General features: G+C 37.9%; 1 protein-coding gene across 1 annotated transcript; it reads left to right on the top strand.

Annotated features, from left to right (window-relative positions):
• The first annotated feature begins 488 nt into the window (after positions 1-488).
• On the top strand, positions 489-6706 carry dimt1l (DIM1 dimethyladenosine transferase 1-like). Its single transcript, XM_079466639.1, has 12 exons — positions 489-756; positions 1026-1099; positions 1390-1476; positions 1560-1621; positions 1698-1791; positions 1889-1938; positions 2125-2248; positions 2445-2537; positions 2616-2680; positions 2759-2822; positions 3244-3350; positions 3451-6706. Exons 1-12 carry the CDS (start codon positions 699-701, stop codon positions 3491-3493), a joined length of 921 nt encoding a protein of 306 aa, XP_079322765.1. The 5' UTR covers positions 489-698; the 3' UTR covers positions 3494-6706.
• The last annotated feature ends 6107 nt before the right edge of the window (positions 6707-12813 follow it).

A 12813-nucleotide genomic window follows, 5' to 3' on the forward strand; every position in this document is an offset into this window, starting at 1 on the left:
CCATCTTGGACCGGTCAAGACTGCCCTTAAACAGTTAAAAGTGAACGGGGAATGCAAGCCGAATTAGCTTCTAATCATTCTCACGATATGAATTTTTTATATCAACAATTACATTTTTACAAGTGAAAACGTAATTACTGATGTCAAAAATATCAATTGTTACCAGTATTCTTGATATCAAGAATTATAGTTTTCACAAGTAAAAATGTAATTGGTGATATCAAAAATATAATATCGCGAGAATTCGGCTTGCCATAACGGGGTGCTGTTTTTGCACAAGAAGGACACAACCGGTTACATTTCGTATCATATTTCAGCAGTTTTAGGTACAAAAAACATCTCTGGTTATTTTACTTTTTCATAGTCAAATTATTTGTCATAAGCAATTGTGAAAACTTTCTCTTTAACACCAACATCGAAAGCATTAACATTGGCTGCTCAATGTGAACGCTTTTATTTGAAAAACATTAACACTGTTATTATAGGACAGTCATGCCCTTTCTAATATGGCGGCTCCATTACCATCCTTTCATGGGCCTTTGCTCCTGTGCGGCAGGGGACGCTAGCAGCTGAACATCCAGACCGATCAGCTGAAAAGGAACCCGAACCTCTTGACACACGTGTTTGATACAAAACAAGTGTTTAGTCGCATTAGCTTTACATTTTATTGTTTGAATTGTCGGACAACAATTATTAAAATGCCTAAAGTTAAAGCGGAGAAAAAATCTCGACAGCACCAGGAGGTGAAGAGTCAAGGTATGTTTCCTGGGTGTGATTGTACCTCATGTTAGCTGAAGGGCTCATGTTAGCAACTCGACCCCTTTAAATCCGTTTTGTTAAGGCGACTGACACTTTATCTCTATAATGATGTATAATCATGTATAATGTATGTAGAAAGTAGTGGATATCCTATAAAGTCGGTGATATTGGTTTATGTGCATTTTTGGGGGATTTGCATTATTCAAGTATTTATGGAAACCAACAGTTAAATCGTAAATGTCAGTATTCATTGATGTTTTTTTCAGGAATTATGTTCAATACTGGTGTTGGTCAGCATATATTGAAAAACCCTCTGGTGGTCAATGGCATCATAGAGAAGGTAAGTAATATGAATCTGTCGTTTTTTGGACGTGACCCTTCTGCAAGCAGTGACAGCTTTTTATCTGCCTGAAATAAATTCACATTTAATCATTTAGCAGATGATTTTATCCAAAGTGACTTACAAAGAGTTCAGGGAGCAATAAGCGATATGTCATAAAAGAGCAATAGTACGATAGGAGCTAATACAAAGTTACAAGAAATATATTATTATATTAAATATAATAAATATGTTAATATGTTGTACATGGACCATACTTGCACACGTTTAATTTAAAACTAACTTTCAAGGCAGCGTTGCGACCTACAGATGTGGTTCTGGAAGTTGGTCCAGGAACTGGTAACATGACTGTCAAACTTCTGGAGAAAGCCAAAAAAGTAAATGCCTTAAGTTGATTTTTATTACACGTGTATTGATTTAATTTCCCCCAAGCATATCATATTTTTCCTTAAATTCACAGGTAGTTGCATGTGAGTTGGACACCAGGCTTGTTGCCGAGCTTCAAAAGAGAGTTCAGTGCACGTAAGTGTTATTCTACTAATGTATTGCTTTGTCAAGCATGCTCTTGTTTATACATAAATAACTGTGGCCTTTACAGTCCAATGCAGACCAAGCTTCAGATCCTCATAGGTGATGTCCTCAAGACAGAACTCCCTTTTTTTGATGTCTGTGTTGCTAATTTGCCTTATCAGGTACTATTTTAGGGATTCTATTGCTTTTGCTTTTCTGTGCATCCAGTCATCTACTCTGAATTGTTGTTCACGCCATGATTTTTTTTCTCTACTCTAGATATCTTCCCCCTTTGTGTTCAAGTTGTTACTTCACAGGCCATTTTTTAGGTAAGAAATTAATTTGCAAAGAATATTATGTGTTTTGAATGTTAAAGTTGTTAGCAGTGTATGCTTTGGAATATTCTAATTAAAACACAATAGTGTTGATGAAGCTGAAATATCTAGTTACAATGTTTCAGTTTTTCAGTGGAAAAGGATAGGTTATGTCTGAGAAATGGATGATCTCGTCTGTAGGTGTGCTGTGCTGATGTTTCAGAGGGAGTTTGCAATGCGTTTAGTGGCTAAACCTGGAGACAAACTCTTCTGCAGACTTTCCATCAACACGCAGCTCTTGGCTCGAGTAGATCATCTCATGAAGGTTTGGAGGGACCCTCTACACTATCTAATACATTGCTATTGCTGGCATTTACTGTAACTACCTCCATAGATTTAGTGTCCATGTTTTGATTGCATTACCTTGTGATTTTAACTTTGAATGTTGCACAAGGATGGTTAGGTTCTCAGGATTGTTTGAAATGCCTAGTTTGTGGAGTCATTGAACTGTGTTTATGAAGGTGGGAAAGAACAACTTCAGACCACCCCCAAAAGTGGAGTCCAGCGTGGTGAGGATCGAGCCAAAAAACCCTCCACCACCTATTAACTTTCAGGCAAGTGTTGCTGTGTTTTAGTCTTGTTATCGTTACTTGGCAAACGCGCTGTATAACCTTGTTTATATGTGTTTATAGGAATGGGACGGTCTTGTCAGAATTGCATTTGTTAGAAAGAATAAAACACTGAGTGCTGCTTTCAAGTAAGACATTCCTAATTGGACTTTATAGGGTCACTCAATAGTTATGGGTTTTGAGACTATAATTGGTGTTTATCTTAGGTCTTCTGCTGTTGAGCAACTTTTGGAAAAGAACTACAGAATCCACTGTTCATTACACAACATGGTGAGTCCGCTATGTGCATACATTTCAAGATTTGTATTTTTTATGTAGAAAACTAAATGTAATTTATATAAAAAAATAATATTATAATAATGAAATGTGCATAATGCTCTAATAGAGATGGCTGAACATGTCAATTTGAAGGCCAGCCCAGAAGAATAATTCAACATCGGTTATTTTTGTTTTTATATTTGTTTTTGTTTTAAAAAAATGGTTTTAACAGCATACAAGCATGTTTGAGATATTGGCTGTGCACAGGTTTTTGTCAAGTAGTAGATTTTATTTTATTAAATTGGAAAATACTATTTAAAACAAAAACCTGGTTTTAAGATGCTAATTCACTTCAGGATTGCTACAAACTTGTTTTTTGTCAAAGATTATATTTTTGTAGTTTGTTAAAATGCCTAATGAAATTCCATGGCAGGAAGTGCCACAGGACTTCAGCATTGCACAGAAAATTGACAGTGTTCTCCAGGAGTCCAAGTTCAGTGACAAGAGGGCACGTTCTATGGATATAGACGATTTCATGGTGTAAGTATTAACGCCCGTCTTCAATTACACTTGGAAATGTATTGTTTTCAGTACTTTGCATTGGGTTAAGTGTCTTTTCTGCATCCATATTTTATGGTAGGCTCCTTCACGCTTTCAACTCCGCTGGAATACACTTCTCCTAAGACTTAAGAAACCACTACTAAGTTGGCAGGAAGAGATGTTGCAGTCTTCTCGTGTTCAGGTTGATGTTTTCGCCCATGTGAAGCGTTGAATAACTTCTTTAATGGGACATTTAACACAGGCGTTGAATGTTTCGTGTGCCTTTCCTGAATGGACAATATTTACAGACTTGAATATCTCATTTGTGTTCTTGATGAATGCCAGGTGGAGTTTTTGTTCGTGGCTGGGATTGAAGAGAACATTGATTTTCAAAGAGATATTGCTTAGAAATGTCTTTACTCACTTTACGCAGCAACGATCTTATCAGAGACTCTGCGTTACATGCATGTGGCATGTAATTGCAGTCCACAATGTGCTACTCAAAACTAGACGGAACAGGTCAGACAGTAAATCGTTGGATAGTCGTATATTATTAAATATAACTGTATTTTGCTATGTAAACATGACTAATAACAAGAGTATGCGGCCAACCTATTCTATTTAAATGTAGTAAGAAGTCGTTCATGCATGATTAGAGTATTCATAGCATTCCGAATGAAGAAAATGAACAAGTGAAACTGCATATGATATTATAGTCTCTTGGATATAAAAGTGGACTTTGTGTTGTTTGCTCATAAACTGAACATTTAAATTTTTCCAAAATTGGAAATTGTTAAATCACAGTTTCTCAAAACCTTTTTGGTCAAGTCATCCTCTAATTAAATGTATTTTATCAATATTTGTATCACCATAAAAATCTGAATAGGTGAATTTTTTTCTTCACTTTTTCATTTTTAACCTTTTAAACTCCTGCTAACTGTGTGCTTTAATTCAGATCATAGGAAGCCTAAATTAAAATCGTGGTACTTGGGCGTAAATAAATACAATTACCACTGTCTATAGTGTACATTGGTGAAATATTGAGTGCTTTAGAGAATGTAGATTGATAGAACAAGCTTGCATAATCCATGTCAGAAGAGAGACTGTTATTCTAACCATAGCATTGACGGTAGGTCACATGAAAAAAAGATTAAATGAGTAGATATTTCTTTGGATTGTAATTAAAACAGTTACATGGTAGGTGATGATGAAAACTTGTTTCAATGCTTATTGTCATTACAGTATTTGCCACTAGATGGCACTCGAGTATCGTTACAGATAGTAATACTGTCACTGTACATGAGGGTCAGTGTTGTTTTCTTTTCTCACGTTTTTCTTTTCTACTTTCTTTTCCTTGCATTTCATCAACTATAGATCAATTTATGAGATTTTTAATCCGAATAGAAACTACTTTTCAAGAATCACTTCAAGGAATTTCAAATGATGCATAATACATGAAATCATTTAGCACAAATTTGTCATTTGAGTTTGACATTTCTCCTACTAAATGTCACCTAAACAGGTGTATCTTCATCACAGGATGTCCTGCGGCGCAACTAGGCTTGTTTGCATTGCACCTGCTCGTTTGAACAGAACGCCGTCGTACAGTTTCTCTACGTTTCCCTTTATTTTGTGAAAGGTTTGGCTAAATTGTGTGAGAAATTAAGAAGCATTATTGCAAAATTCTTAACAAACATTCCGGCTGTGTCACAAATGCTCAGATGACCTTGTGCATCCTCTGTTTCTCTCTCTTGCTTCCAGAGGTCATGCTGAAAATAATTACTTAAGCTTTAGGTCTGAATCCCTCTAATGCTGCCCAGATACTGTCCTAGTTTTCTTGTTCGTAGGTTTTTGCCAGTCTCTGAGCCCCAGGCCCGCTGATAAGATCAAGATTAGAGATTCAAATGTCTTTCTGCTTTGAAGTAAAGGGAGAGAGAGCTTTTGAGTCTGGGACCCCAAGGACTTGCCAGCCGAGTCTACACATTGATCCTTTGTAACGTGTTTGACTTTGAGATTTATTTATCTACTGTATCTGTTCTCATTTGCTCTTAAACCGTTCACTTGGGGCTGATACTGTTGATCACTGTGTAATGCTTTGAACTTTTAGATGTCATGAGAAACGTTCGACCTATCACTTCCTTGCAAGATGTATGTCAACTGCAATACTTTTCTCGTAGTGGTTGGCTGTTTTCCACTGATGTCACATCTATGAAAACGGTTCGTGTAGATTTACCCATCATCTTAAAAGAAAAGACATTCTTCTCTGTGTTGTCTGATTATCATCACTGGTTAACTTATGACATGCCCACATGAAGCTAGCACGTGATTCTTATTGGCTGTCTGCAGCAGACTGTGGTAGAGTCTTATAAATACTCAATGCAGTATTTAGCTCCTGTCAGGGTCAATGCAGGACCGGTCTTAATGACCCCTGAACGTCGATGACATGGTAAAAGCTTTGTCTTAAATCTTTTAACAGGATACAGACAGGAGACTCCATCGTATGTGTCTTGCTGACAAGGTCTCGATTATGTTCTCATTCGAGCTAATTGATGTAATTTATTTTGTTAATTTGCACCTTAGATAAAAACAGTGCACTAAAATGCACTTTATTAAATTACTCTTAGTGCACTTCATAAGTGTTTGTAAACCAATAGTTCACCTTGAAAATGAAAATTTCATTATTTACACACCCAGGTTTTTTAAAACCTGTATGACTTTCCTCCTGCAGAACACAGAAGATATTTAGAAAAATGTTCCTAACAGCAAAGCGTTGGTCCCCAATGACCTGCTTTGGTTTTGTGTCCATACAGTAGAAGTCAATGGGGAGCAACGGTTTTCGGTACGACATTTTGCAGAATATCTTTGCGTTTTGCAGAAGAAAGAAAATTGCACAGGTTTAAAATAACAACAGGGTGAGAAAATGATGACAGAATCATTTTTCACACAATAAGGCATTAATTCATGGTGTTTCAAAATAGCTCACTTGAGTACACTTAGATTTTAAGATTATCTTAAAAAGTCCTAAAGATGCTTTTGTGTATAAGGTACAAAATTAGTGTGTGAAAACAGCACATGTGTGTATTTTTGTGCACTTTTTTTTTCGTGGGTAGCAAGACGGCTTACAAGATTACTAAAGCAGGTTACTGTTTGATAGTTAGTTTTTTTTTACTTTTCTTATATTAAAACTATAGTTAACACTGTACAGAAATGGCACAAGCCTGATTCACATTTGTTTTGCCCGCGTGAGCTCGGCAGCTTAACATTGAGCCGTAACCCATTCCGCTCCCCCTTCAAATCAAACCCTGATGTACCCTGTTTTACACCACCGACACTCAATAAATCATTTTATTGCAATACATTGTTTTTCATTTCACTTTGTGATGTATTTTTAATATAAACACTGTTGACATTATTCCCATGCTAATTTAATGTGCTCTCAAAATTAATGACGCCCCCCGACAACAAGTCCTCGCACCTCGGAGTCAATAGCAGCGTTCCCCGCGCACCACATTCCGTAAGAGCTTTTGCACTAATGAATGAGCCTGGAACTGTCTTCTCTGCATATATTTTCCCTCTCACCCCTTTCAGACTAACGGATGTTTGAAATGTGCAGCGAGACGAGCTGTATGTTGAGGTATTCCTTGCGTGCTCTGCGGGACACGGCACAGGACCGCGGCTGGGCTCTGACCCGGGCCCCCTGTCGGATATTGATGTCTGCAGATGTTCCCATACAGAAAGGGCAGCCTCTTGCTCCTGATAAATCATATTAGGGGGGATTCACACTGCATTATTGATGGTCCGTATGGAGGGATGAGAGAGGGAGAGAAAATGCTGTTCAGCCTTTTCAGCTGCCCAAGGTTAGCCAGTCTGGTGCAGACAGCAGTTAAGAGACCCTGACAGGTGTGTGTGTGTGTGTGAGAGTGAGAGAGACAGTAAAAGAAAGATTTTCCCCATGGGAGACAATGATCTGGAGCTTTTCAGAGCCAGCCTTGCTGTGACAGGCCTCTCCACAGCAACCTGTCAGGGCAGCCCCTTTCAAGCAGGTTTGAGGGATGTCATGGGGCTGTGGCATGGCGGTCTCCTGGAGGGGGAGGAAAGGAGGGAGAGAGAGAGCTCGCCCTGCTGACTTTAACAGCCAGGGATTTTATGAGGCTGTGAAGTTCAATCAGTCAGATGCATGCATTCTGCATTTTTATAATTTAATTTGATGAAGGACGTACAGCTGTGTTCGGAAAGGCATATCAACTTTGTACTTTTACTGTTCCGCAGTAGTGTGCGTGTACGGTGCATATGCAAATTTTCTATGTGCAGAACACCCCGAAGACCTGCTACATTTGGCAAAATGTGCAGTATACAGGAGAACACACTGCATACTGTATCCTATAATGCAGCGTGCTTGAGTTACAATACTAAGTTTTTTTCTCATTACTTTTACAAAAGATGGTGAAATGTTTTATTTACTCCCTTAAAATAAGAACTGGGCACCTCTAATGTGGCAATCTGTGACGCTGCCTGAAATCCCAGTTTATATCAAAATCGATTTCTATATAACCATTTGATTTGCTGTTTTCAACCGAAGATCATATTTGAATGATACCTTGATATCTTAAAGGGATAGTCGGGAACCACCTTTTTTTCGGTAACTGAGACTCTTCAAAATATCTTTTGTTGTGTTACGGGAAGAAACAAAGTCATACAGGTTATAAATACAGAAATTATAGGAAACGGAGTAAATGATTACAGAATGTCAATTTCTTGGGTGACGAGAGAAATGTGTTTACGAAGCCAATGCATAGGATACTATGTAATATTATACTATATTATATAAAAATTGAAAATTGTGTCTTAAAATCTCATATAATCCAGAATTTTGGACAATAGGCACACATTTCTATGGCTATGACAGCTGTACTTTGATGCGTCTCTTACATAAAGACAGGTTCACATATCGTAGTCTATTTTAAATGTTTATTGTATAGAACAATTCCACAAAAAATGTTGAAGTGCTTAGATTAATTTCAGTACTTCAGTCCATACATAGAAATGCCAACACGTGAAAGATCAATATTGGTATTTCCAAAGAGTTATTAGTATTAATTTGCAAGTAATCTTAATATTTTCAGATTGTATTAGGCTTTTTGCTGATAATTTACTGCACCGATAAAATCTATTTAACCAAATAAAGCAAATATGTTGTTTACGTAACCGCTAAAATTAGATTTGCAAGTTTCATAAAGCATTGCTAATTACTTCCGACATACCATTTTTCTTTTACTGTTTACGCTGTTATTCAAACAATTTCCACTTTGAATCATCCGGATTGCGGATTATGAAAATGTTAGTAAAATTCAGCCTTGTTACTTCCTCTCTTTGCACTGTGGTTTTGAATGAATTAGCTCCCTCTTTGATGGCAAAAGCTTTGAAAGCTTGTCCTCTAGACGCCCAGCCGCCCCCGGCTGTGGTTAATTCCTGGAGCAGTGCAGGCTGCTTCTGAACATCCAGAGGAGGTGGTACAGGCGTCTGGGGAGCGGGTGAACAGCACGGAGGAAGAGCCTATGCTCTGCCAGCGGGAACAACCCCACTCAACTGCATACAAGTTCTCGAATGTTCTCCAATGTTGTAGCCACAGGAGTTGAATTTGTTCGAGAATTAAATGCATTTAATGCACCGCTAAGGGAGATAATCTCTCCCCTGTGGCAAAGGCAAGACAGTTTTATATCCATATTAATACCTTTTAAAATCATGCGGGGGATAATGCTCCCAGTATGCCCATCTCAGCCAAAACTGGGACACATCCAGAGATCTGGAATTGAGATCATGTTTAAGGGATGATTCACCCCAATTTTTGGGGGTTGGTGGGTGAACTGTCTCTTTAAGAAAATAACCAGTCTTTCATTATAAAATAGATTTTCATATTACTATACATTTACTACAAATACCAAGATAAAACGTTGGTTATTGTTCAGAGACCATTTGTGGGTACAATGGTTTTACCGTTAAATAAAGTTTCTGCAGTTAAACCATGGTTAATTTTAATATACATCAGTCCCCATTCACTTCCGTTATATGTAACAATATTCATACACGTCCTTTGATTTTGTCTCTTTAAGAGAAGCATAAACATATTACATCAAAGTAGTAAAAATATTACCAGGCCTTACGTGCATAACATTACATTCGCTTTCTACACGGATAAATTGCTTTCCTTGTAAATGAAATCAGTTACATATCATATTATATTAATCACCCATGATTATGGACAATGAGTTAAGTGTACTTGAGCGAACACACACACACAAACACACACACACAAATAACATATGCAGTCATGTTTCCGTGCTTATAAGCAGAACGGCCATCGTCTTGATAATTGAAAATGCAGGTGTGAAGGAATGTCAGCTCTCTGCTTGAATAACATCATTACACCCACTCTGAGAGAGCTGAATGCCAGGGTCTAGGCTGTTAGTTGCCAATTATGTCTCTCCAGGAGAGCATGTGAAAAGAAGCTCACTTGTCTAATTGACTGTCAGGCTAGCGGCGGCGTGTGTACTCACTGCAATCAGAAGTGTTGCAAGTCTCACAAACCGTGAGCTGGAGCCTTCCAGCGAAATTTCATAGATTTGGCATTTAAAGAACAAACATTTAGAACCTTTCTAACGTTTCATGTTCATCTTTAGACCCTGTGAAATCAAAATGTGAGTTTTGTGGCTTTTAGACCATCTTCGTTAGCTTCAAAGTCATCTAGTCAGAGCCGGTTTATCTAAAGGGCATTATGGGCACAGGCCCGGGGGCCCGTGCGCGCTTGGGGCCCAAGCAAAGGGGGAGAAAATTCCACATAAGAATGTTTTCACTATATTCATTCTGCCGTGTGCGCACACAAAACAGTGTTTCTAGCGTAGGCAAGTCTGTCTCTTGATTTAGTCACTTTTACGAGCCCTTAAGAAGCTTTTGTTCAGGAGAAGCAAAAAGCGACAAATCTGATAAACCTTTCATTCAGTGGGAAAATGTCGCAAGTGTTGTCCCGCGAGCGCAAGGTCTCTTTTCCCCCAACAACCTGTCACTGTTATCGACTGTTTGAATGTAGAAACGTCAACACGTTTCGACTGTAAATATGTAAATGGTTACCTAGACAGTGGCTTTGTGAAACAATAGCCAAAATCGCCGCTTTTATGATGATTTGTTAGAAGATACAGTATACTGAAAATACAGTATGTAAATGAGAATGGCTTTATGGTTGTAAATATAATCTATAAATTAGAATACCCTCACGGTTGTCTTTTTTACATCGGTGGTGTTTCTTCGCCAATGATGATTTTTTTTGGGATATAATGTTGATCAGGTCCTTACTTTACCGATTTTTAGCCTTCGTTATTAGAAAATCCAGAGCTTTTACATACATTGCAAAATGTTTACTTATACAGACTTGTAACATATAGGCTAAAGAAGTATACCTATAATCCGTTAATGCCGTTTGACACATTACACGCTTACATAAGAACGCGAGTCGCGAGGTATACAAATAAAGTTGAACAAATTACTTTTATAGTGTTGTTTTAAATCTGCCCTTTTATTCTCAGAAAAATGGCTTGGGTTCTACAAGACACTTGTGCCCAGGGGCCCCTGAATTCTTAATCCGGGCCTGCATCTAGTGTACCCATCATTTTTACCGGATTTTACAGTCTTTCCCTTCCAGGAATACAGACCAAAGTATCGATTATTCCTACTGCATTCACTTTGTCCAATAAAGTGCAATCTAGTGCAGTGAATCTCAAATTTTTTTACTTCAAGGCTCCCCCATTGTCCACAACAATAACTGAAGGCTGCCTCCATGCACATTTTCTTCCCACGCCTGAGAAAGTTTGGCATAACTAGAGAGATGCACTACGAATTTCCAAGCACTACGAAATATGTAGAATTTAAGCAAATTTTAATGCTTGTTTGTCTTATTTTAAATAACTTCAAGACATTAGGCCTTATTGGACGTTTTGTTTAAGCCTCCTGGTGGAGAAACACGGCTATAGCGACGTCATGCATATTGTGAATCATTTGCTTTGATCTAAAAGAAAAAGGAAATAAATTAAGTGGGTAAAAAAGCGCCATTAAATAAAATGAAATAAAAAATTGCAGTTTCCAGTTAATTCTTAAGTACTATAAGGCATTAAAAGACTGGTCCAGAAGCACTGAAGTTCTTCTTTACTGCACAAATTTCAACCAAAAGAGCTTTTAGAACTGAATCGTATTGTTACATCTTAATTGCATATGTGAAATAAAAAGCAAGATTGTGCTTCTGGACCGCTGTTGTTTATGTCTTGCATATAGACGGTTTTGATATAGTTAACTTCTGGTCATTGTTTGGCTATTGGTCTGGCTAGGAATATAACAATTTATGTTTATTGATATTAATTTCTATTCATATTTGATTGTATATTAATTGTATTAAATTAAATTGAAACCACCCAACAGTTAATATTTCTTTACGGAAGTTGTGTTTGGGCCACATCACATGTTGTTGCCATATGGTTTATCTGCTCTGTATATGTAAATATACAGTTATGTAAATCTGAAAAATATAAAATATGCAAAATTATACCAGTTCGACTCTCTAAAGTTCAGCTATGTCGCTCGAAGGTGTTTCAGTTTAACTCCTGTTAGTCCTGCTGTCTGGGCTGGTGTGCTGTTCAAAGGCAAGCTGTTGTCGAGCCAAGGTGTTTAGTTGCTAATCCATGTATCAGAGTTTTCCTCCTGAGGTTCAGAGAGTGAAGGTCAAACCAATGTTTTCAGCTCGTCAAGCCGCCTCGTTTAACTCTTCACCGTCGCGTCTCATTGGCCCGTGAGCGTGCGTGCGTGCCAGGGGAGGATGTTGACCTCAGGCTAATTTCTTCTTTTTTTAATGACACACAGACAGCTGCCACTTCTGAAGGATGCCTGGTTCGCAGGGGAGCTTCATTAAGCCTCGTCTCAGAAAACATGCCGCCACATGCACCCGTCGTTACTGTCTCTGATCACTGTGTTCCTAAAGTGGATTCTGTCAGACGTGATTCCCAAATCTGCTTCTCTTCTTTCTGGCTGTCATGGGGCTTCGGTCTATATTTCTAGATGTTGAACACAGCGTTGTAAAAACATTGAGGCCTTATTTGTGAGATCAGCATGTTTTAGTGACAAGAAAACACAATTTGCTCACGTTTGGGCTCGGATTGCAACTTAGACATCTTCTGAAAAGGAGTCTTAAAAATAGTCAAAAATATATCTGGAGATATTAGTTTTCGGTTATGGGCTAGTTCATTGAAGCCGTCATATTAGATTTCCGATCTGCGACTGTGGGCACGTTAACTTCCGGTCGTATAACACTCTATGCGAAAATAAGGATTTTTGGCCGGAAAATATGAGCGTTTTTTTTAGATAAAAGGAAGAAACTGATATTTCAATGATATGACCGGGAAACCTATGCACATTTTCATATATT

The sequence above is a fragment of the Barbatula barbatula genome, assembly GCF_947034865.1.
Source record: "Barbatula barbatula genome assembly, chromosome: 11".
NCBI lineage: Eukaryota > Metazoa > Chordata > Actinopteri > Cypriniformes > Nemacheilidae > Barbatula > Barbatula barbatula.